This window comes from Haplochromis burtoni, unplaced genomic scaffold (genome assembly GCF_018398535.1).
Source record: "Haplochromis burtoni strain Fernald_Lab_line unplaced genomic scaffold, NCSU_Asbu1 Contig_90, whole genome shotgun sequence".
Taxonomy (NCBI): domain Eukaryota; kingdom Metazoa; phylum Chordata; class Actinopteri; order Cichliformes; family Cichlidae; genus Haplochromis; species Haplochromis burtoni.
Window position 1 is genome coordinate 1,612,228 of NW_024582451.1, and position 26,917 is coordinate 1,639,144.

Sequence of the window (26,917 nt, forward strand, 5' to 3'; positions counted from 1 at the left end):
GAGTTGACCATGAACTCATCTGTACACCAAAATATTCTTGATTCAAATACGAGGCCATTTGTCTGGCAGCTAAATCTCGTCCCAAATTTAATCATTCATCTGAACAATGATCCCAAACACTGCAGCAAATCTAAAATAAAATGCTAAAAATGGCTCCGACCTTGAGGTCCAAGTCCAGACCTCAACCTGATTGAAATGCTGTGGTTGGACCTTAAAAGAGCTGTACATGAGCAACCGTGGGAATCTGATGATGTTAAACAGAAAACGATTTCTTCAAGATATTACTGCTAAAGATGATTCTACAAGCTAGTGAATCACAGCGTGCGTTTAGTTTTGTCAATATCCCAGTTGAAACTGTCATCTTTTAAAAAGATATAATACAACATAAACACGTATAGGTATCCTGAAGAGAATTTATACTAGCTGCAAATCCCAGACATACACCATTAGAACATTGTACTAATGGCTAGCTACCAGTTATAGTTAACCCGCCTAGAATACAGGTAATTTTTACTGTGTTTGCATGATAATCACTCACCTGTTTAACTAGATTAAAAAAATGTCTGTTTCCTCTTTTTAATGAAAAAAAATATGCATGGCATCTGTGCTTTCAAGGACCTAATAAAGATTCCGTATCTATGTTTCTCTATGTATTTGAAAAAAATATTGTGAGATATTCAAGGTAGAATGCAGGCCACAACTCGATTATTTGTCATGTAGCAATAAATCCGATCTGTATTCTACATACAGCAAACAGTGTCTTTTTTCACAGGATGACACATGCTTAGACCCAAGCATAGCTGGTTGATAAGCATAGCTGTGCCTGTGTACACAAATGATGCAATCAAACCAAAAAAAATCACCTCTAAGAAGAAAATTACAGGCTTGAAATCGGGTCCATGCACACCCCATTAAACTGCAACCAACTCGGTGTCTTTTGGTGTCACACACACATACACACACACACGCACGCACACACACACACAAAGGTACTCATAAAGCTCTGCCAAATGTTCTTGATAGAGGAAACACACAGACACACACACCTGCTTGCACACAGCTCAATAAGGCCTAATAAAGCCTAGATTGGACCACCTCCCCAAGGAATCACAGACCAAGACCTCATCAAGCTGTAACACACAGCCACACAGGCTTTCTTTTTCTCTGTGTCTCACACAGTCACAGACACAGACACACACACACACACACACACACACACACACACACACACACACAACACACACACACACACACACACACACAACACACACACACACACAAGCAGCTTTGTTCAGCTTCATTAAACCCTTTTCACTTCTGAAATGGTGAAAAGGGGGTCAAGATCATTAATGGAGACAAGGCCGGCAGATTGTGAAATACAGGCCATGAGCGAGTCTGTCTGGTTGCATAACCTTTTCTTGGACATATTTTCAGAAATGTCCTGGTCAAACTTGGCCAATTATTCAATGATCCTTTGGAGAAAGGAACATGCTGTCCAGTGTGTTTGGTAATCTTCCCAGCAGCCATGTCATAAGTCATGCATTTATTCTTGAAACTGACCCATCGAGATTCCATTAGGCTGAGAGGCGGCCCGATAAGATTTGGAAAAGCACTCAGCATTTTGACATTGGATATCTCCTGCTTTAGCTCTTGCATTCACCCAGTTGTACAGAGTTGGACAGCTTCAATTTCATTTCTAATTCCATGTGATCTTGAATATTTTGAGCATAACTGTTTGGAAGGGCAAACCATGTCGGAGCTTATGTAAAATACCCAGGGAGCGTGCATGTTTGTGAATGTAGATTTGCATTCTAATATATAGCTTTTCTCCACTGTGTTATGAAAATCCACTGACTTTTTGTTACAGCTCGGATCTGCCGTGCTGTCCTCTAGTGGCTGTCCTCTCTTTAAATGCATTTACTCTGCTACCTTCTGCCTCTTTTCTTACATCTACCGTCTTTCCCACTTTGTGTATCGCCTGCCTAGAAGCCCCCAAGGTTGCCCGGGGTGTGCTGTGCCAGTGAAAATTCAATGCCACTGAAACTTTAATTAGCCAGACTGTGTTTCAGTGGCAGGCGGGTGGCAGCATTGTAGAAAAGGTCATGCGACTCTTCTGCAGTCTGCGGCACCCTGGGTTCCCCTCAGGTTTTATTCCCCCCCACATGCCCAGTCCCCCTTCAGCACAAAACACCTCCTTTCCTGGCCGTCGGCCCCATCAGCTCTCCCGGGGAGCCTCTGTGTTAAACATAAATGCTCGCTAAATTTGGCACTGTACATTTAGGAGAGTAAACTGTGGGTGACTTTCAGTAATGTTAGCCGGCCTAACTGTCGTGCTCTTATGTGTGTACACGGCATCCTGTATCGACCCCTCGTGAGTGCTGGAAGTGAGACGGGTCAAAGATGATTTTTAGGTCGGCGTTTGTAGCATCGCACACAAAGCAGCTCTTCCCACCCTGGTTCACATCTAGCTCAGAAGCAAACACGCTGCCGCCAAAGTGATGCATTCTTGACACCGAGCCATATCGTAGCTGCTGATTGGAGGCTGCTGAATGCGCCTGAGAGATGCCAGAAAAATAAATGCCTTGTGGGTTTTTTTACCCCGTTCTTGTGAACTCTAATATTTTATTACCAAGATCCTGTCTTTGAGAGCCAGTAACCTTCATCAAGTTCTCTCTCCCAAAATTATGTTCTCATTTAAAATGCAAAACACAGAGGGATTTAATTTTGTGATTTGCACAAATATATAGAGTCATATAATATTCATATTTCCAAAGTGTTTAATTTACTGATTGCTGATTTAAAGACATAACTCTATCTTTGAAGACAACACTGTGAATTACAATATTGCAGAATGACTGTTATCTATGCAGTAAAAACCTATAGTGTGCAAAATGAGGGTTTGTGCATTCAGCAGCAGCGACATGCTTTCTCTATATAGTGACAGCATTGGATCGTTGTTGGCGCCATTTGTAGTTCTGTTTGGTGATACTGGCATTCAAATGGTGACTGTACTCACCAGTGTGTTTATGCAGATGATTAGAGACGATTACAGATATGATATGATTTCCTTGTTCTTGTGCTCTAAAAACCAAGACTGAAATTGCAGAGACACAAGTATACAGTTAAAAACAACTGAGGATGCAGTTACTGCAGATGCTAAAGCCAACATTTCTTGTCGTTCAGCTACCTCGTTCAACCTTTTTTGTTCCTGGGAGTAAGAATACCAAAGTTCGCACAACGGTTGGAGTTACATGCTGTTAGATTCGGGTGGGTGCCTAATCTGTTTTATTCAGCTGGCTCGGTGTTGGGTCCTCCACAGCCGTCAGCCTAATATATGGGTGTAGGGAAGAGGCCAAAGGAGCGGAGTGGGGATTTGTTGGCTGAACACTCTGATAGTGAGAGGCCTTCCTTTTTTTGCCTGGCTAGCAGAGTGGATGGATAGATGGATGACGAAACTCAGAGAAGGAATAGCTGTTATTGTGAGAAAAATTCTTTGGCCTAGCCACCAATGTTGAGGCAGTAGGCCAACCATAAGCCCAATACCAACCAACCCAACCAACAAAGCAAGCGCATACCCCCCCAAATCACTTTGGGGTAAACCCGTTTAACCAGCATCCACATTTTTCTTGTTTGTGCTCTCCACCCCGGGCGATGATTAGAAATAGAGGAAGGAGGTAGCTGAAAGAAAGGAATTTCTTCATGAGGTTCTACACCTGGAATAACAAGTAGAAAACTGGAGGTATTTTACCTGCCAGCCAAACCCTTGAAAACTGTTTTTCCTTGTTTCTTGTCCCCTTTTCTTCCCCTATTTCTCATTTCGGTTCTCCTCACTCAATTTCAGTCCTGGCCGAACAGCTGTGCCCTCAGTTGCAGTGGGTTTCGCATCCGTGGACTGGCCTGATCTCACAAATAGTCAGCCAAATCAAGAGCTAATCACCACCAATTGCTCAAATAACCTTTCTCGTGTGTGCTGAGGGAATGGTGGAGGGAGACCTAGAAAGGGGAAATGGAGGGAGAGAGGCATGAGATATGCTAAGCACAGGAGGTGAGGGGGAGAGAAGGGAGGGGTGACCCTGGGACCACCTGTTTTTTATGGAGCAGAGACTCAGGCACTCAGTGCCACATTATCCAAAATGACTCTCTGAGGTCCAGTGTTGACATTAGCTGCTTAGCCATCAGAGCTTGCCTGTCCCATGGCTCCATTTCAAAAAACTGACAGAGGGGAGAATAAGTGTGACCAAGGGCTCTGCAGTCCAGCTTCAAAGTCTCAAATTTACCATCACGTCACCCGCAGTACATCTGCATTTAAGCCAGAGAAAAACACTGGCAGATAATATCTTGTTTTTTTATGTTAGGCCAATGAGTAGCAGGAATTTGCATTACAAAAAGAAACTCAAGCATCAAACAACATGGATAGCATTTCAAGGTATATTGTCACTAGGTTTTATGGACTCTAAAATGTCTATATTTGTATCTGTCTCCTTAGTCTGTCTTCTTAATTCATTTTTCCCCCTTGAATTGTAAGTGTCTCTTCTCACTTTTCCACCTATCCACCTGCCTCAACTCCTGCCCCTCTTCTGCTCTGTCTTTGCCCCCAGCACACCATCCTCTCGTCTTTCTGCAGGGTCAGGGTGTGCGTCACTCAGGGTACAAAGAGATAGTGATGTTTAACCTCTGAAAAGCAGTGACACAACCACAGGAATGCCTAAACTACTCCTACACCTACAGCTTCAAATCGAGTAGAAGCATCTGCTATTCTTGGAACTAGAATCCTTCACACCCACTTTTTCTGTCTCTCTTCCTCTTTCTCTCTGTAACACTCTATTCCACCTCTCCAACTTCTTTTCCCTTTCATTCTCGTTCGCTTGCTAACATCTCTTTATCATGTTAAACCCTCCACTTCTCTGCTCCGGCACAAGTGACACAATCATTTTACTGGCCAAGCCAAACTGGCTAAAATACTACACCTCCTTCCTTCCTGAACATCAATTTTAGAGCGAGGGCGAGCAGAGAAGTTGATTTGGCCTTAGGCTGTATTTTTGAATTATTTATACTCCCATTACTGTATACATGACACATAGACAGTTTGCCTATTTAGAAGCTGAAAAGATCTCCTCTTCCAGTTTTACACAACAGCTGACACTTTCAGCAGAGTTATTTTCTTAAATAGCGTTTTAGTAAGAGTTTAGATTCAGATGCAATTAGGTTAACAGAAAATGCCTTCTCAAAAAATGTCTGGTTTTCTCTAACTGCACTTCACTTCAGTTTAAGTATACCAGCAACCACAGCAACAGTGTAGTCATTGCCCGTCTCCACAAGCTGCATTGCCTTTTATCTGAATCCAGCTGTACAGGGCGAGAGAGTTTTTAAGCTCCAGCAGAAGCAGCAACAGGGTCAGTTGTACAAAAAGACTGATTGACGTAAGGGACAAAACCTGAGATCTCTGGACTCTGCTTCGTCCTACCTCTTTCTTTTCTCCTTTTCACTCTGCTGACTTTCCTTTTGAAGCAATATCTAGAAAGCAGAAGCCGCACCAGCACAGATGAGATGTGTTCATTTGTGCGTGTCAGACAGCAGTGCACGGCATGTGGGTTTGACAGGTTGGACACTTCCAAACAAACACAGGCAATTCTGCAAGGCTGGCTCTGAAGAAGGCCAGTGTACGTGTGTGTGTGTGTGAGAGAGCTGCAGAGAGGGAGAAATGGTAACTAGCAACACTCAGGTTAATGCCTCCTGTTGCTACTTACTGTTGCCCCTGTCTGTTCTTGATGCACACTGTCAGTCAACACAAACTACCTGCTTGTTTTTTGATTTTCCCAGGCTCAGATCTGGATTTATGCATCTGGTTTTTGGTGCACATTCTTTCTGCTCCAGTATTTTCAACTCTCGGGCTTTGAAGAGTGCATTCAACTGAACAGGGCACTTACCAAACAGTTAAATTAGAAGTTTAATATGATACTTAAATGCATATTTTAATTATGGAGGTTAAATTTACTCCTAGTATTTAAAACAGGATAGAAGTGGGGCGGCAAGCACTCGCCAACCATTTGGAGAATACATATTTTTCAATACTTCGGTTACGTTTGCATAAAAGTCATAAACAAGGGTAATCAGTAGAGTAGCTCTGTCCACAGCTATCCCCCCCCTCAAAAAAAGTTTGCTAATTGACCTTTTGTTTCTTTAATTTAAACAAAAAAGAGTGTACATGAATAAAATATGAAAAAACATCTTGATAGTCAAACCCCTGCCAAGGCAACTCACTCTCTCAGCCTTTTTTCTTAATTCTAAATAATGTTTTAATTATGTGGCTGTAGTTTAAATAAATTTTAATGGATTGTTAATGTGACCCCATTCAACACCCCTACAAAGTTTCATCAGAATTTATTCAAAACTTCTTTGTATAAGATCTTTGCAGACAGAAAGATGATATGCATGCACACACCCAAACGCTGCCAAAAATATAACCTCCTTCGCAGAAGTAACTTGTCTTAACTAAAGTGTTTGATGTCCAGAGGTGGTTGTCTGCCTTGCCTTTAGCTTAGCCTACATTTGTGAATCCAAGATTACACTATGATGTGCTACCAGTTCATCACAATCAAGTGTTTTATAACCGTGGAACAACCCTTCAGAATACATCAAGTTATTTTTTGTTTGGCACTCTTAACCACTGGCTTTATACCAAAGTTTTGCACCGGCATACTCAACTACAGTCCTAAATATCTTTTTTTCTTCTTTTTACTAAAAGTGTGTCCCCCTGAGCAAAAACTTTCACACTTTACATGCAACTTTAAAATAGCTTATACAATATTTTTTAAAATTCAAAGAACTTATTCTTTTATTCCTCTTCCTGCCGTTATAAATCAAATCTATGTGAATTACTTTTGCAAAGAACAGCAGGTAGAATTAATAAGTATCAAAGGCTGGTAAATGAATTCCATTTATCCTGAAATATATAATTTTTTGCAAAATTTTGAATTTTATGTCAATTTAATATTAGAAAAAAGGTAGGGGGATGATTATTCATGAGAAAGTTGCACAGCAAGACATAAATGGAATGCTGCTGGATTCAATTCAGCACGCTGATCCAGTCTCATCCAAAATGACACAGAGTAAATTGTGGGAACAATTTTCCCAGTGGAACCTCTACGAGCTGATCTGAATTTTAAAGCATTCCTTTATTGAACATCCCTTAATGTGAAAATGAATTGTTTTAAATTTAACTCTGTAACAATGAATTCTGAACATATGCTAAAACTTTTAAATTACCTCCTTTTCCTTTATAAATTACCTCACTGGCGCCCGGCAGCTTCATTTCTGCTTGCAGCTATAATCCATTCTTATTATTGAGGGAGGTGAGTAAGTTTGAATGTTTCTAATCAACTTGTCATCCATTTTAGACTTGCCAGTTCATTAAAAATAAAATCCCATCAGTAACAGAAATGGGCAAAAAAGTTAAATGACAATGGTTGATGACAGCCAGTGACCACAGCGTGTGTGACCACAGCCAACTTCAGCAGATGGGTATGATGACATACGCTGGCCAAACACTTTAGCTCCGTTCTGTTGAAAATGAATGGACTTTATCATTATGTTGTTTTTCGTCTAACAAATTATGAAGCTCTATTACCTTATGATGCCTGATTGTTAGATGTTGTGTACTACTGCCAGTTTGTTATTGCCCAAAGAATGTGACATTTGTAGAAGCAGGAGAAAAAAAGCAAAGCAAAGAAAAAACACTACAAACAGCCAGACTACCTTCCATTCCAACATCCTTCCTGCATTTAGAGCTGTTAAGGGTTCGGTAGGAAACATTCGCCAGTTTACTGCAAACCCGCCAACAAAACTCGGGGGAATCCCGGCACCTAAAAAAAAAAAAAAAATTAAGTGATTCTGCCAAGAAAAAGATTGACTGCTGAAGCCAGAAGAGGAATTATCCAATTTGTTGAAGCTTTTTTGATTTATCGCTTCTCATCCTTGCCAGCGCACTGTTTTGATGTTTAAATTTTGTAGTCTTTGTTTTTCTGAATGATTTTTTTGACATTGTTTTCATTTAATAAGCGTATTGAATCAATGTTATACTGTATAGATGGAGAGGGTAAAATGCACATTGTATCTGCTTAAGGCAAAAAAAAGAAGAGTTGAAGCGCAACATTGCACTCACTTTGCATTGGTCACGGTTTTCATGCGTTTCCATTTACTTCAGGGATCATGAGAAGTCACTGATGTCATTTCACTAGTGTTAGGGCTTAACAGCATTATGAGTCATGAGAGGGGTTACCTTTTCCCTTCTCACTGGATCTTTATTATTTGTGTGTCCTTTCTCTAATGTCTAATTCTGAGTGTCTGAATGGGTTTTTTTCACTTGTTCATGTCTTTTTTTTTTATCATCCTTGAATGTTTAAATGAACGATTAGCCGTCTACATGCTCTCTTAATGTTCTTTCTTCTGGAAACTTCTCTTTTCTAAGCTTACAACATCACTTAGTTTACAACTGACATTTAAATTCTTTGCCACATTTTTCAGCATAAACAGAAGGCCTAAACTCTGAGCTGGAGATGTGTGAGCTGTGGGACACTTAAGCTGCTACAAGGGGACGGTCAAGGGCAGATGCTGCATAGTGCTTGTATACAGCATGAGAGTTGTAGTAATTGTCAGTGACCGGGTAGGATGGATCCATGCTTTCATGTTCTTTACACCAGCTTCTGACCCTACCACCTGACTGTCCCAGCAGATCAGGGACCAAGAGATCAATTTTGTTGAGCCTAAAAGCATAGAGTTGCTGCCATGTGATTGGCTTATAAGATATTTGCATTATTGAGCAGCTGAGCAAGTGTACCTAACAAAGTGGCCGGTGAGTGTACGTACTATTTTCTCTCGTCTTTTAATGACTCGTGTTCTCGAAGGCTTAAGTGCTCGCATGTGATCTTTGCCCAAGATTTCCCGTTTTCATCTGTCATCCTCTTTATGTTTGGTTCTTTCTTACATCCTGTTTTTCTTTTTTATCTTTGATGTAAGACTATAAAGAAGGCGCGCTTCATTCCCATCTTTTTTCTCCCATTCTGCCCTCTCTGTGCATCTGCCGCAGTGACACCTGTCTTTTGAATTACCATCAAAGACTTAACAAAATAAAATGTGCTGTATAAAACTATATGTAATGTTGTTTTTCTCAAATAGGTGTAATTTCACAATACAGTATGTCCATATATTCTTACTGATTACTGGAAAAAGAACAAAATAAGACGGAGAAAACTGCTTTTTTTGTAGTATCCATCCTTCTACTTGTGTTGTGTTATACTTTGCTGTTCAACTTTAAGCAGATGTTCGTCAAGCCAAATTCACAGCTGCTAAAATTTACTATGGCGGGACTCATCCTTAAAAATATGGCTGTTCAGTCAGCTGATTGTTGCCTGTTGCTGGAAATTAGTGGAGTTAATGTACTCAAATGCTGCTGTGTGCAACTCACAAGGGTACTAATATGGCATAATCATTACACATATTTAATAAGACAGTGTGCTTTTTAAGGTTAAGGAAACCCTCGGGGTAATATTTACTGCTCAGAGGAAACAGTAAATCTGGATAGTGGGTGTCTCCTGCATCTGGTTTTACATGGGAAGAACCCTCACTGCTCATATTTTTTTCAGCTAGAGTATCTATATTCTAATTAATTGTATAAAGACCTGCAGAGATGATAAAATACAGTTACTATTCTCCATAGTGTGCCTTTGCACCTGCCCCAAGTCCCTACACGGGTTCTCCAAAGGTGCTGAACAAGCCTAAAAAAAGAGTGTTGCTGCTTTTATACAATATTCAGCTGATTTTACTCCTTGCTTTTTTTTTTTGCTACTTTTCCTTTGTTCTTGATCAAACAGTGCCGCCCAGTATACACAAGTAGTGCTTATGTTCAAGTCTTCATATGCATGCACAGATGGGCTATCATATGCCGTTATAGTAGCCTTCATTTGCACAGGAAAAGAAACGCATACTCACAACTCACCAAGCATTGGCATAAAGACCTTCTGGGAGTGCAGATGTGAGGAGGTTGTCCCACATCCAAGTTCAGGTTTCACCTACCTGCTATTCAAGGCAGTGCTGTGTTGTGTAATCGTGCAAACACACAGTCACTTTGTAAAGTGTGTCAAGAGGCAGAGGGCAAGGTCTAAGCACAACACTTGGGTGGTCCATCCACCCGTTCCTTTCCTGTGCTTTTGTACGTACCACACTGACGTGTTGTGGTTCTGGGCAGCTCTCTGCCTGCCCACGTACAGCAAAGAGACACTTCACTTTCTCAGCTCTGATGACGGAAATGGAATACGCCTGGATCCTTTCATCCAGCAAGAGCGAGAAGAAAGAAAGAAATGCCGTTCTGGGATGTCTCATGCACATGCAGCTGCCCTCTAAAAGAAATGTAGCTCAGCTTCAATTTTATCACATTTCCAGTGCCTAGACAGCTGTCAAACGAATGACATGTTTTACATCAACCACAATTTGTACATTTTCATCAGCCTAAAATAGCTCGTAAAGCCTTTGTTTTATAGGCAGTTTTATTTCTGGTGTCTCTTTTTCTTGGGGTTGATCCGATGTTGCATCAGAATGATTGCCATTGTATTTCTATTTGGAAGAAGGAGGGCGAAGAGAGACAAAAGGAGAGAAATAAGGATACAGTACAGGAAAGAGAAATGGTAGATGGTAGAGAGACATTAAGACAGAAAGAGAACAAGTAAGAGAAGAAGATTTGTAAGGAGGGGGGGAGGGCCGAAGGCCAGCAGAGTCAGAGATAAGAGGCTGGAAGAGTGATTGAAATAGGATTAGTGGAGACAGGCTCTGCATCCCGGCCGCAGCATCACAGTGTTAAACCTGCGCCTCACAGGGACTGCCTCTGTCACATCAAAGCCTCCCCAGGCTTGCCTGGCAGAGAGGCGAAGGAGCCTCCAGCAGGGTCATCCACAGCCCCACACACACACACACGACACATATATGACCATACTGATCACATTCTTCATCCATTTCCAATATGTTTCCATTATGGGCCTGAAGCTTGCTCCTTCCTTCTTGCCTTTTCATCTCGCTGCAGTATCTTTGTGGCGTGTATTTGGATCGCGGATAGGATCCATTGATGAGCCATCTTTAACATTTAATGAGGCAAGCAGTGATGAGTTGGCATTGGAAAGCTACTGTCTCCTGCTTCCCCAGAGTCCAAACAAAGTTTTAATGAGAACTTTCCCCCAATTTGTGCCAAAAGCACAGAGCTTTTTAACTGCTTCCCAGACTGAAAGCATACAAAAAATTTCACGCAAGTACTGAAGGAGGGCAGACACCTAAGTGCACATAAACAAATAACAATCCCTTTCATATACTGTGGTGTTTGGCGGTAAATCAGCACAAAATCAGTACTATGACGTAAGAATGAATATAATCGCTGGTAAGGCTGGGCGAGTAATAGGCTCTCAGTGACTAGCCGACTCCATCACCTGTTTTTTATTTTGGGGGTTTAAGTTTTGCTCCTTTAGTGTTAATTCAGTCAAAAAAAATCACCTGTAAAATAGTAGAAACAGCAATAGGACCTGGCAGCTGGTGTTAGACACGTTCTTATTCCGCTGAAATATTCCTTTCGCAAAGGGCAGTGACTAAATTACAGTTAAGATGTCTTTAGTGACTAGTTACGATTTAATATTAACTAAAGCTGTAAAGAAAACCAATAATTCATATTTGAGAACCAGACTAAAGCTCTCCATGTAGTTTTACATCCTTATTATTTCAGCACGTGTTACCCCCGCCTTCAGCAGGTGCTAAACTGACTGAGGGTAGCTGGGAAATTTTGACACATTGCCTCAACTGATTATGTGGTTATTGACATGCTGCGTCTTGAATGCTTATTTAATGTTCTCGTTTAGTTAAAAGTTAGGCTTTTTTAATTTTGAAGATGTTTGCTGTCAAACGATTCAAATGACTTGAAATGTATTAGTAGAACACAAAGGTAATTCCCACCTACTTCCTTTATCAATACTTAAAAATCAAATCTAAATTTGTATCTCTAATGTGCTACAAAATTACTTACAGCTTTGTAGCTCAGCGAGTGCTGAAGGCACTTGCCCCAGCTCTCCACATTCACTAATCAAGTGAAAACTCCTTGTTCCATGTTCATCTTGTGTGCTTATGCTTGAGAGTGTCTCGGTATGATCAAACGCTGCACCTTAGTCCCACTCTGTTGCAGTAGATTATGAATCCCTATGGCTAAAATGGCCTGTTTATCTGCTGAAGAGAGACAATCCACTGATTGGTGAGTGCTGTCACTCTGTGTGTTTGTATGCGTGTATGTGTGTGTGGGTGTACTCGTGTGGTATCTGTATTAGTGTGTGCGAGCTGGTAGTTTTCCTCTCGGAGCTCATCAGTTCATATCCACCACCCATCCCACCGCAGCATGCAATAAATAGAGTCTCCACCACTCGTTGAGAAATGGCACAATTATCCCCTGCTGGTGAAATATGGGCCGGGATGCACCACTGCTTCTTCCCTACAGAATAAGTGTGAGTGTATGTAAGTGTGTGTGCCCAGATGCAAGTGTGTGTGCACAGATGCAGCGTTGAGGGTGGCTGTTTTTTGTCCTTTGGTGTAGTCTTTGTGATGTGCTTTTGACATACAGGGAATTGTTCCCACTTACATATCAGCACACATGCACGCATGCATGCATGTAGTATATCTCCGCATGTACATTAGTGCACACAGTGTACTTAGAGAGCAGCTCACAGTGCAGCATATTGCAGTTTTAGCTGAGACAAGCAGATAGAAGATCTTGCTGTCTGTCAGTCAGGAAGGTCAGTCAAAAAATTCCTTGCAAGCCACTTTGCATATAGACCCGTGGAATAAAGAAATACAATATATTTTTGCTTTTGCGTGGAGCTGCATCAGTGACATGTAAGCTTATAAGCATACCGTAGGTGTCTTTATGCAGTCCTGCTCCTTTGGCAATTTCAACTTTTGTATTGGATTTTCACAGGTCCAAATAGGCTCCAGCATCATACACGTTTTATATTTTTTTATGAATAAGTTATATCACAAATTCCAGTTACAGAATCTGCCAGAATACGGGGAGTCTAGAATTTATTCACTCATTTACAAACATAGCGGTAAAATTTGGGTATTTTCTTGGGTACTTTCTTTCTGAAAGGGAGATCTGAGACGATAGATACACCAAAAGACCCAAATTGTTATGACAATTGCTGCCAATTTTCCCTACAATTTTTTTTTTTTATTGTAACGTATTCGGTAGAGCTGCTCTGAGGGGCCCAGTGGTATATGTTCATTCACTCTGAAGCCAGAGTCAACAGACAGTTAGCTTAACATAAAGAACAGAAGCAGGAGGGGCTACTGCACTGTACTGTCTTTGTCTGAAGGTTACATCATATCACCCTACCAGCTCCTCTAAAGCTCATTAAGACGTATCATTATTCCTTTGAGTCACCTTTGATTTAAATGTGTTCGCTTTATAGTTTTTAGATTTCAAATAAATTCATTAGCAACACATGAATTTTACTTTACACCAAAAGAGCAACCTTTAGGACCGTTTATTGCACTTGCATGCTTTTAGACCTTTTATAATGTTCAGTGACTCTCTGAAATGCCAAAGGGCTGCCCATTCATTCCAAGTCAGCCATACACATAATTTTATTAACCTCAAGTGATTTCTCTTCCCAGTGGCTTTTGACATTTCTGTGACTTTGCAAATTGCTCGTTGTAACTAAATGGCAAAGTATAGAAAATAAGGCAAATATATTAACCACAGGTTGGTAATCCAAATGAACTGTCCGACCAGGCGAAGGCCCTGTGGGTTATTACGAGTGTAAAACGCTAAATTAGATTTCTCTGTTTTTACAGGTATGGGAAAATAGTGTCAACCAAGGCCATTCTGGATAAGAACACTAACCAGTGCAAAGGTAAGTGTCTAGTTTTTGTGCCTTGTTTAAGTGCATTGACTGTCACTCTGTGGGTGTCCTGTCACAGGAGCCGCAGTCCAAACCTTTTTGTAAATTTCAGACATCGGCCGAGAAAGGTGCACACGGTAAATCAGTGATCTGGTGAGAAAAAGGATCTAGGTAAACATCTTGCTCTTGGAGGCGCTGGCCTGCTTCAGAGGATGATTAGGAAGGGAGCCACACTCTTAGCCTTTCCCTATCTCTTCCTCGAGTTCCTGCTTTGTCGTACGGATGACAATCATTTGGAAAGGGTGTTTCCATTAGTATCCGCGCAGTAATGCACATGAAATAATGACATTACTGGCTCATTTGAAATTGTTTCTGGGGCACACATACTACACACAATTACATGCTTGAACATATGCAGCCAATTAGAGGGCTAACAAGCAAGCAAAGATTAGATAAACTTCAGTTATTATCTTTGTCAAACTCATCTTCTTAGAACCTTGGTCAGCTGCCTTACAAGGCTGAAAATACTTTTTGAGGAATCAATTTTTTAATGATGAAGACCAGTGAAGTCTTAAGTGAAGAAATTGTGAAAGAGAAGAGAATATAGAGGGATGAGGGAGGGGAAAGGAAAAAAAAAGATTAGTGTGCTACTTGCCCCGAGGTGTCTGGCAGCACTGTTTAAGAGCTATTGAAGTTCCATCAATACTTTTAATTGCTTTTTGTGGCTTCCCGGGCTCTGAAGTGTGGCCTTTCAAGGTGAAGCTGCCTTCTTAACCCTGTTACACACATGAGTATATCCTGCTGGGCATGCTCTGGGTCAAAATGTTGAGGAAAAGAACCTTTGCCTTTTAGAGGATAGGGAAAAAAGGCTGATTATCTTGGCAGGTCCTTTTTGTGAGTTCGCCTGGCCATTAAAGACAACACTTGGATGCCTGTTAGTAGCAAGGATATATCTACAGGTCACAGGACACAGAACAGAGTGGATTAGAGGGGACAGTGAGAGGTATAAAAAGAGGTGAGACAAACATCTTTGAATCTTCCTGGGTTGCGAATAAAAGAAATTAGATGTTTAGTGTTGTCCGTGTCCAGCTGACCTGAGTTATGTACAACACTAAAAAAAAAAAAAAAATCATCCCAGCTTAGGACTGTGTTTTGTGGGAGACAGCATTTCCCATAACTCACCTTCCTGGAATGCAGGACTGCTGAGATGCCAAAAAGCAAATATAAGCAGACTTATTTTATGAGTGGAAAGGATGGTCCTGGTCTACACCCAGTCACAGAGAGGTAGATGGATACAGAAAAGTGGTGACGAAGAAGAGTTTGAGGACGAAGGGCTTAGTAACCTTGAAGAGAAATTTACAGTTCTTTAGTGTTTGAAAGGCAAATTGAGGTGAGGCAAAGCTGCACAAAAACAGGATTTTTGCCGTTTTTTGCTTCCCATTTCTGCCTGGGCATCTCTCCCAGTAACTGTTTTATATATATATCTATGTCAAATTACAACGTGAATGATCTTAGTGCACTTGAACACCAAGACCTTATAACGTTGCAGAGAGGATAAAAGATACGTCTGTTATAGTATTAAAAGTGGTACTTTTTAAATACATATTTATAATTACAAATGTATTTTTTAAAATATAATTTATTTTATTACATATTTATTTATTGATACTGTCATTTACTTATTTCTTTTATGTTCAATGGAAAATCTAAACCCATAAGATGCCCTGCTAGCAACCTGTTGACGGTGCACCTCACCTGTGACAGCTCTAACCTCTCCATAACCCTGACTTGGACAAGCGTTTAAGAAAATGGGATGGGACAGAATGGCAAAATGCATAACTATTTTTATTTTTATTTTTTGGAGTGCAGCAGTTCTCTTTGATTTTCTTTGATCAAATACTTGGCGATGGTAGGGACAAGCATCTCCCGAAAGGTGAGCAGCTATCAAAGCGCAAGCGATCCAGGCAGGTGCACTGAAGCCCGATGGGCTGCCGTCCGCTCCTCGTAACAAATCGAAATCGGCACACAGCCCCGATCTGGTCACGGCTTGCTTCCATTCATCTGACCCCCTGTATCTGACACTTGTTTAAATGTCAGGATGGTGGCTTACCTTCACTGTGCTACCATCACGCAGCTGTCTCTCTCTCTCTCCCTCCTGTCTGTTCTCCTTCTCCATCTCCTCTTCCCTCTTTTGTGTTATCTGTCTTTAGCTCAGCTCAGTGAGTGCACTGCCAAAACCATGTGAAAAATGGACTAGAGAAGAGGTCAGTCATCTCTGAGAGAGTGCTATTAAGAGAGAATCAGCCATTGGAAAACCAAGCTAGTAACAGACCTTGTACTTGCTGACTAACGTTTGGGTGTTTATATTTTGTCAAAGAGTAAAATGTTCTTCATAACAGTCTAAAATATTTATGCTTTTGTATATACTGTACAAAGCATTGCAGAGACTAATGACTAATTTATCAGTTAATTAACAAAGACTTTAGATTAGTTACCACTGGATTGTTTACACTGATAAAAAAAAAATGTCTCAAACGGCAGAGTTACCTGCTCATATGGCAAAAAACTTTCAAACGACTCAACCTTTTGAGAGCTCAGTGCTGTATGTCAAGCTGCCAACTGTAGGCACAAATATGTAATTTCTAAAAATGAAAGTATGAACCAGTAAAGATGATGATGATGGTGACGTAGATGATAGTGACTTGTGTGGGGGGGCGACCGTGGTTCAGGGGGTTGGGAAGCTCATCTTGTAACTAGAAAGTTTCCGGTTCGATCCTCAGCTCTGTGTGTCTTGGTCGCTGTGTCCTTGGGCAAGACACTTCACCTAGCTCCTATTGGTGTTGGCCAGAGGGGCAGATGGCGCGATATGGCAGCCTCGCTTCTGTCAGTCTGCCCCAGGGCAGCTGTAGCTACGACTGTAGCTTGCCTCCACCAGTGTGTGAATGTGAGAGTGAATGAAAGTGGAATTGTAAAGCGCTTTGAGGGTCTCGAAAAGCGCTATATAAATGCAATCCATCATTATTATTATTATTATGATTGTGTGTCCAGCACATCGACAGATGTTTGAATGGATTGAGATCTGGGAAGCTTGGAGGCTAAGTTAGTGCCTTAAGCCTGTTATTGTGCTCCTCAAACCATTCCTGAATTGTTTTTGCGTTATGGCGGGGTCCATGATCCTGCTGAAAGAGGCCACAGCCATTGGAGAATACCATTCCCATGAAAGGGTGTACATGCTCTGGATTTCCCAACCTTTTAGCCACGGCACATATTTCACGTTAGAAAAATCGCACGGCACACCACCAAACACAAAATGTTACAAAAAACATATTGATAATTTTTCTTCCACGGCACACCTGATCATTTCTCACGGCACAGTGGTTGGGAAACACTGCTCTAGAACAATGCTTAGGGAGGTGGCATATGTCAAAGTAATATCCATATGGTTGGCAGAACCCAAGGTCTGCCAGTAGAACATTGCCCAAGCCATTACACTGCCCCTGCTGACTTGCCTTCTTCCCATAGTGCACTCTGGTGCCAGGTGTTTCCTAGGTATGCAACGCATCCTGACAACATCTAGCCATCACGATTTGTCCCTTGTGAAGTGCGCTTAAATCTTTATGCTTTCCGGTTCTTCCTGCTTCTAACACATCAACTCTGTGGACAAAATATTCACTTGCTCCCTAATATATCCCACCCACTAACAGGTACCGCAATGAAGAAATAATCAGGGTTATTCACTTCACTTGTCAGTGGTCATAATGTTATGCCTGATCGGTGTACACTGATGACAGGGAAAAGTTTGGTGGGTGAGCTGCTAATGACGCACGGATTTATTCACAAACCTCTGTAATGACAAGCTCAAATAAGCAGGTCACAAGCAAGTAGCCTCAATAAGAATACTAGTAATCTCTTAACAACACAGACACAGTGCTTCCCTTTAATACCCCTCAGGAAAAGTGGTTTTGGGCACTCGGTTTTTCTCTTATCAAGCAGCACATACTTGGAATACAGCACCCACAGAATTAAGGAACACGATGTTCTTTACTTTTTTCTTTAAATCTAAGTGCTTATTGGACAATCAAGCAAGTTGCGATGATTTTCTTGCATGATGAGCTTTCCCTGAATCTATTCATAATACCTAAAATGTACATTCTAGCTTTGTTTGATAATTCTTTAAGAAATGACTGTTCCACCCTATAAAAAGAGTGATTTTGAGCTTAAGACAAAAGCTAGTTGATATGTGAGATGGAGTGCTGAGTGTGGGAGTGGAGGCTGTCTGTTGTGGTAATGCAGAAAAACAGAGATGATGCTTTTGTGTGCTTACAGGTCAGGTGTTTGGGAAGTGTGTAGTTACCGTGCATAGAAAAAACGAAGCAATACGGGCACCTAACTAATGTGCACATATGCCTTGTTTCTCCATAACTGTACATCTGTATATACATTTGCCCTCAGTAAATGAGTGTGCACTGTAAAGTACTGCAAAGCCTTGTTTGAAGTACCGCATCATAAAAACTACACTCCAAGACCATGTAATATACCTCTCCCACGCACTCAAACACAAAGGGCACACTCACACACACACCGAAAGACTAATGGTACCCCCGCACTCACTCCCCATCCATTTGCCTGAGGTGTGTTCGACTCTTGCAGCAGCAGTGGCTGCGCAATAGATCTATCAGTCCTCTTCCTAACTTCACAGCATGTGTGCCTGCGTGTCTGCCTGTTCTGGCTGCTCTCCTCCACCACCTCACCACGCAGGCCTTTCAATGAGCCTCTCTATCTTCCCAGCGCTGACTCACTCCCTCACTGCCTCCCTTGCTCGGTGAGACACTCACACACACACATACACACACACCTGTACTCTTACAAGGGTGCACAACAGTTGCATGTAAGCCGTGCGTTCCGATAAATGCACGCACATGCTTTGGATGTAGCCCAGTTCAGAGAGGAACAGGAAGTTGTGAAAGGGCTTTAGGGTTGTCAAGAGCTGCAGGTAAGAGGAGGCATTCAGCTTTTCATCTCTCCCTCTCTCTCTCTTTCTCTCATGCACCTCCGCACTCTCACTCTGCTTCTCCTTCTCTCTTCATCTCTGTTTTTCTCTCCCCCTCTCATACTCCATCTATATATCTGTCTCTGCACTTTCACATAAACTGTAGAAATACAGCAGAGATTTGGGCTTTACATCACAGATGGAGTGGGGGATTGAGAATGGCAGAGAGAGAAAGGAATAGATTGCGAGAACCCAAAACCGCTCATTTGCCATCCATGCCCACAAGGGCCTCTTAAAAGGCAGCGGCGGCATTTGAAATAAAGCAGGGCTGACCGAATGGAGACATTTTATTTTTCCTGCTAGAGCCCGGAGGCAGAGGAAATGACCTCAGCCCTTTAAAGGACCTCCGTTTCCTCCTCCGCTTCTGGGAGATAAGACTGTGCTGAGATTCACCGGCCCGACTGGCGCGCTGCTGCGACGGCCCACCGCACTGAATTGTGGGAGATAGATGAGATGAGATAGTCTCTTGTGGCTGTGTGTTCGGCAGTTTGTTGTTGTACATTTCTTTGCCCCGTAACTTGCCGTCCATTTTACATGAGGATGCTAAAAACTCACAAGGGCATTACATGAACTGACATCTTGAAAGAATTACTGTCGCCTTTACTCTATTATGTGGGTGAGCTGTTGTAAAACATGCTAACCTCTTATTTTATCCCTGCAAAGTTAAATCATGTTTGAAGTCTCCAGGCATTTGATTTAAAACTTAAAGAAGTAAGTACAGTATGTTTGACTGAAACCCTAATTAGTGTGTATTGGAAGCAGAATGTCTTCCATGCTTTTTGAATGCTCAACTTGATCAATTTCGTCTGGCTGCTCAGCATGTGCAGCCTCGGTTTGGTGCAATTTAAAAGCCTGTCAGGAACTTGACCATTACGTTCTGAAGCATCTAGTGCCCTTACCACAACGACAACCTAATGGAGAAATACAGGCAACGTTGCATTCTATAAAAACAGATTTATTGCTGCATCAGTGCCTAAGTAGAGTATTGCATGACTCTCAGCATAAGGGCTATTGATGAATGAGGTGACGCTGATCAAAAAAGGCCTGTTTTTCATTGTCATGTGCATGTGTATTGGTGCTGGCGGTGGGGGTGGGGGAGAGACCAGAGTGCCTTCTGAATCCGTTATTGGTTTCTCATTAGAGGGCCAAGATATAAACATTTGTCTATGTTCTGCACTGTGCTGGTGCAATTAAGGATTCTCTTTGCCGCCCCTTCTGCCCTTTGAAAGTGAATTATGTGCAGATGAGAATCTTGACTGAAGTGTGGCCAACAGCAGACCTTTTCCAAATGCCTCTGCTCGCTCAAAGCCATTCCAGAAAGACGCGATATCAGCCGAAGGAGAAAGCGAGAGAAAGTGTGTGCTGTTCCCTGCTTGCATTGCGTATTAATGACTCTAATTAGCAATAGCTGAGAGATAATCACATCGATCTGGACAGATTCAGCATGCAGAACGTCACTGGATAACATCTGCAGGCTTTGTTAACACCCCCTATAGCACATACACATAAATCTTTTTCTCTTTTTAACCCCCCGCCCCACCATTTCCCAATCACTCTGCATTCCACTACATTCCAAGTTGGCAGTTTACCAAGAGGCTGTCTGATTGGCCAAGATTGTCATAAATACAGTCGGGCCAAAGCCATCGCATTCCTTGAGCCTCTGACCTTTTGTATCCCTTCCATTTCCTGTGTTGTTTTTGTATGCAGTGTGGTCGTCTCCTGTTTATGCGATTGCATTTTTAATTCTTGTAAGTGTACAGTCGAGGTCATGGTGAGGTGATAACCAGGAGCCAAGTTTTCCCAAGATGCTTTTTTTAGACACAGATCTGTTGCAAAATTTGGGAAATTTGTTCATTTCTAATTTGTTGTTGTTGACTGCCTCTCCTCTGGATCTAAACAAAGAGAAACATCTAGTATTAATTGGAGTGGCAGACTCTTGGGAATCTCCGTTCCAGGTTTTTGTTTCTCATCATTGTCTCAATCCATTTTTACATCACACACATGCCTGAATTCCTTTCCTTGTCGTGTTTGTTGACAAATGCCTCAGCAGACCCTGTGAAAGTTGAGGAGGCGTACCTCCAGTCATCTCTTATCCTGGACCTAACCCATGCATGGCAGGGGAACCACTATGTGAGATACGGCCTTGCACTGACCTGCCAAAGCCCTGGCCCCTTGCACATCCCCTGACTAATGATCATGCCCTTGATTAGTTAAGGAAGGCATAAATCATAACTGCAATGCAGAGGAAAGTTAGCTGGGGGCGGCCAGGCCGTTCCTCATGAATGACTAACAGATGCAGGACAAAAGAAATGGGCTGCATAGTTGTTCGGAGGAATGGGACAATCTGTCTTTGTCCAGATTTTAATGTTTGTCTCTACCTGGAGATTTTCCCCATGTTCCTAGGGCACTTGCTTTTCATTGATCCGGCTTTGTTCAAATATTAGCCTGCCTTGCTGGTGGTGCTTTCAAGCCCTAGTACCTGACGTGATTACATTGCTTATTACAGACTGCTGCTCAAATGGGGATAATATGGTGCCACAGAAGATGGTACCCCGTGTGAATATTAAGGTTAGTAATATCCAGGTATAGTCAGAAAGGAGGGAGAGCAGGTATTTTAAGATGCTCACTAAGTGAAGTGAAGCTGTGAAGGAAGGACTGCACCTGTTCTTTGTGTAAAATTATGTGATTATGCTCCTTGTGTTTTCACATCAGAGTGTGCCGTAATGAGTAACTATTCAATGCTGTTTGCCGTTCTAACTCTTAAGTGTGCGAATGTGCATCTTCAAGTGTGGGCATACTTCTATGGTAGAGTTTTAGATATGTTAACATGTGTGGCTGTGCTACACATGCATTTCCTTTCTGGCAGTTACCGGTTTCTTTGTGTGTGTGTGTGTGTGTGTGTGTGTGTCCTTGTGCACTCGTAGGTGTTCACTCTTAGTGTTGGCATTAGTGCTTTGCAAATGTGTGTGTTCTTTCAGATATCTGTGTGTGGGTTCTGTATAACCACTCAGTTTTTTGCTACAGGTCTCATTTTAACAACCTCTTGACAAGTAATTAACACCCTTCAGGTCTCAAACCTTTCTCAAGTGCTCTTCACATGTTGCACCAAACACATCAGGGTTTTGCTATTAAGCTAGCAAGCTAATGATGCTACCAGAAGAGGGATGCGCCTCTGCTTTCTGTGGGTTATTTTTTTATTTCTTCCACTCAGTGTTCGTCTACTTTAAATCCTTGATAGCTGTAATGAATGTATGAATAATTTAGTTTTGAATGTCTCTTAAACTTCATGAAAATAATCTTGTGCCTTCAGATAACTCTGATTTAATGCTATAAGCTAGGTCCTCTTTTTGTCCTGATACCGTTTCTTTTTTATGCAATGTAAATGTAGAACTACAAATTCATGCGACATATTTTAAGTAGTTGCTTCTTATCCTGAATTTAGCTCGAAAATGCCATATGGTGGTGTGCTAGAGCTAATGAGTGTGAATAGATATGAGTTAATTAAGGACTAAAAGAGAGAGAGCAGAAATGAAAAATGATGAACAGAAAAATGAAGATGTAAGAAATACTGAGCTAGAGAGGAAGGATTACTGTGAACCCACATGTTGTTTAGATATTTAACCTGAGAAGAAGTTCATCTTATATTAAACTGTAATGTACGTTATGTCCCTGAATCAGTATGACCAGAACAGTTTGTGAGTAATACTTGTTCTTTGGCACTTACTATACTTCCTGAAGAATTGCATCAAAGGAGAAGGTGTGTTAATAACATCAAGATTGCTTTAATGGCCGTCTTTTTGCAAATATTTCCATGGAAATATAATATACAAGGCAAAAATAGATTTTTTTACAATTCTAACAGGGCTGAAAGTCCGCTTATTAACTTTTATTCTTCAGCACAGTCTGAACTTTCTTAGGCAAGCTTTCTTGTCTTTTTAAAAAAGTATTCAGGAATAGTTCACTAGGTTTCTTGAAGGATGATCTCTTTGGATGTTAGTTGTCTTTAGTTCTTTTCCCACACTGCTTCAATAATGTTGAGGTCTTGGCTCCTGCAAGGCTAATCCATGACTGATCATATTTCATTGTGTTTTTTTTCTAGACATGTATGGTTGTACTGCATTGGCGGTGTGTCTGGGATCATTATTGTGCTGAAAAAGTAGGCCAATCAGATCCTTTCCGGGTAGTATTGCATGATGTGTCAAAATCTGCGTTCATCAATTTTGAAAAGATCCCCAACACTACTAGCTGAACTGCAGCCTAAACCATGACAGCGCCATCACCATGGTTTATAGATGGCTAAAACACTCACTATTATACCTCTTTCCTGGCCTACTTGAATTAAATATTTCAATTGATATTAAATATTACACTGATTGAGGATTTTTGGATTCATCACTCCATGAGACTTGTTGCCACTGATTTTCAGTCCAGTTATTGTGTTATTTGGCATACTTTAGCCTTTACTCACTGAGATTTCAGAGAACAGCAGATGGATCAGCCCAGATGGATCTCCAATGTCCTGTGTCAGGTTTTAGCTGGATTTTTTTCCTGCTTTCATGTCAATGGGACATACATAGTTTTTTTTAAGCGGCCACTTCTTTTGAAACACTGCACATCATGCTGATATATACAAATATACGTTTTCAGCTAATATTTCTTTGGGAATTCTACTCCTGCACCATCGAGAGCGTCCTGACGGCAAACATCTGCACCTGGTTTGGGAACAGCACCAAGCAGGACGACGAGATCTGCAAAGAGTGGTGCGCTCGGCCGAACGCATCATTCAATCAGAGCTCCCTGACCTGCTGTCCATCTACACCAAGCGGTGCAAGTCCAAAGCTAGGAAGATTATGATGGACCTCTCCCATCCCAACAATGGACTCTTCTCACTGTTGAGGTCTGGGAAGCTTCCGCTCCCTTAAGGCCAAAACAGAGAGAATGAGGAGGAGCTTCTTCCCCCAGGCTATTCGGGCCCTGAACCAGGTGTAGGACTGGACTCTCCCACACACGTCACTATAAGACTGGACTCTCACACACATCACCATACGCACCACCACACATTTCCTATAATCCTATAATTCCTATAATTTATAATCTTTATAATCTTTATAATCTCTTCTGCTATTTGCACATTCTTTACTGTAAATTCCTAAGTTAATTTGTAAATTTTGTAGTAACCTGTAAATTGTAAATATTGTAAAACTTTTTTTCTGTCATTTAATGGTCGGGCATTGTACAGCTACAAGCATTTCACCCCCATGTCATACTGTGTATGGTTGTGTGTGTGTGACAAATAAAATTTGAATTTGGACTCATCTCAGTGGTTTAAAAAAAATACTATTTTTTGGCATTTTTTAGAGATTGAAGTAAAGAAATGGCAACTAATCATGTGTTTTGTGACAGGCTACTAATACACACCTGGTTAAAGATATAATTTTAAATTGGTTCTTTGCCAAAAATAATTTCACTGCAAATTCTATGGAGAAAAAAGGTGAAAAAGGGGGGAAGAAAAAAAAACAAATGTCTGGCTCTTGGGACCAAACTACAAAGAAATAAGGGGTGGCTTAAGACACAGTCCTGTACTTGGATATACTGTTGGATTATTTTATTTATTTATTTACAGCTCATGTCCAGTTTGGCTTCTGCACAATGAACTGCCACTGCCCCCCCTCTTGGCCGTAAACCCTGGCAATCTGCCCTCTGCAGATCCCCGCTCCCACTCTCTGACAAGGACAGTCCTACACCTGTGAGAGAAGACGACAAGAAATACAATACAACCAATAGGCTCGCTGCTTCAGCCCGAGATGAATGCCTTAGCTATAAATCCATGTTGCAGGGTTGATAAGTTAATTGCCTGTATTGCTATCTCGTCGCCAGCGTCTAATATAAAAGAGCCCAGTGTGAGAGTTATTTTACAACAAATTGGTATTGTCTCTAAGTACAAGGCCAGTAGGACAGTGAATCTGGACAAGAAAATGAGGAAAATTTACTTTGAGTGGCTCCAAGACCTGCTCTCTGCGTCTGTGTATTAAAACAATCTTAAATAACTTTTTGCACACCGAGTTTTGAGTTGTTTTGATGTTTGCAGATGGTTTAAAGTAAACAGCTGTTTGTTTTCAGGCTGTCAGGTGTATACGAGGGTGTAGGATTGCGGAGAAAGTGTTTGCTTATGACTTGTCACTTCGACGCAGCATTAATGCACAGACAGTTGTGATGTGGTCAGAAGTACAGAGTGCTGAAAAAAAATATGCATTGCAGATGTTTCTCTGCGGGATCTTTAAACATCGAGATAGATTTATGATCCTCCCCTGTTGACTTACTCACCCACACATACACACAAACACACACAAAAACAAGAAAGTTAGAGGTCGCACGCAAGCACTCGTACACGCCCATTCAACAAACACACAGGCAGAGACGCACACTTTTACGCACACACACCACCACATGGTTTAGTGGAGGGTAGCCGCAAAATTTATCATCAGTCAGCTGCTGGTGGTGCAGGATAAATGGAGGAGGACACAGGAATGTAGCCCCAGTGAGGATGCTCTCCTCCGGGTTTGGAGTGTGACCAAGGCGGTCTTGGCTTGGCCACAGTTAGTCACGGATGCCAACTCGCTTTTTGAAACCGCCGTTTTCTCCCTTAATGTTTGCACAGCTCGCCGCAGTCTCCCAAAGCCATCACCCACCCTCCCTGCAGGGCAAAAGTGCTGGTTAAACCCTTGAATGGACAAAAGAGATCCATACTTGTAAAGCCAATGCCAAATTTCAAAAGAGTAGTTTTATTTATGTCTACTGCACCCCAAGAAAAAGCACCAAATGTCAGACTCAAGAACAAACAACAGAAACTTGCATGCTAAAACAAAACAGATCAATATAATGACATCAATTCAGGGTCTTGAAATTTCTGATAGACCTTATTTTTTTAGTTCTTATTTTTCCTGTTAAGACACACATAAGTAATTACCATTCTCAAAATGTAAAAAAAAAAAACCCAAAACATCATTTTTATTCAACAGGAGACGGATTAACTGAGTAATAATGTGAGCACTGTACAAAAGCACTGTACATATGCAGCAAAAGCACAAAAAGTGTTTGTACAGTCGTATTGCTGCAGGTAGAGTGAGGCTGAAATCATACGGCAATGAATCCATTAATCACAGGAATCATATTAGAGCATTGTTATGCATGTTTGTCAATTGAGTGGCCTATCTATTTCCTCCATTAACCATAATTACTTTAAAACATGCAAAGCTGGAATTATACACATACATGCAACTACAATGATTAATCATCCACATGCAACAGCAGCAGCTTTAGAAGTCATCTTGATGACTCACAGCGACGTAAACAATTACGCTGTTTCCCCCTGCACACCATTGTAATGCCCCGTGACTTGTCGTCGATTCATTATTCATACTTAGGGCATTATTATTCCATTGTGCGCTGTGCAAAATGGGATCATTAGCACTGAATATGAGAATGTGAAAAATGGATATATTGGGGAAAATTGTGGTGGATATTGTAGGTAGAAAACCCTAAACAATCCTGACTATTAGCAGATAAAGAATAGTAATTTTCCCCAAAGTAATTAGGATTAGCATAATATGACAGTGAATGCATGAATGATGCATACTTGATTGATATGTCGATGCAAGCACTGTAATGAGTCCCTTATCTCCACTCTCCAATGTAGGCTTTTATGCAGAGCGTAGCCCAAGGTGGCATCTACTGTAGTTCTACACCTCCTTAAGGGGACTGTATTAAGGAGCGCCCTGCGTCACACACACATTCATACAAAAGCAGTCACTGAGCAGTGCTAGCGTCTATCATGTAGTAACTGATTGAGGATGGTCCTTTTATCTTGACAGGCTCCCACTTAGAGCCAGACCAGGAAATATGATATGGCAGCTCATGTTCTCAGAGAGACTGTGTGTGTGCGCGCGCG

General features: G+C 41.5%; 1 protein-coding gene across 6 annotated transcripts in view; it reads left to right on the plus strand.

The window, feature by feature from the left end:
• The window catches only part of LOC102292681 (RNA-binding motif, single-stranded-interacting protein 3), a 284,741-nt gene that overhangs the window by 126,489 nt on the left and 131,335 nt on the right, over positions 1-26,917 (plus strand). For all 6 annotated transcript variants that reach the window (XM_042222666.1, XM_042222667.1, XM_005927656.3 and 3 more), the window contains one exon: positions 13,873-13,931. In XM_042222666.1, the coding sequence (XP_042078600.1) occupies positions 13,873-13,931 (59 nt within the window). The remainder of the gene's footprint in view (positions 1-13,872; positions 13,932-26,917) is intronic.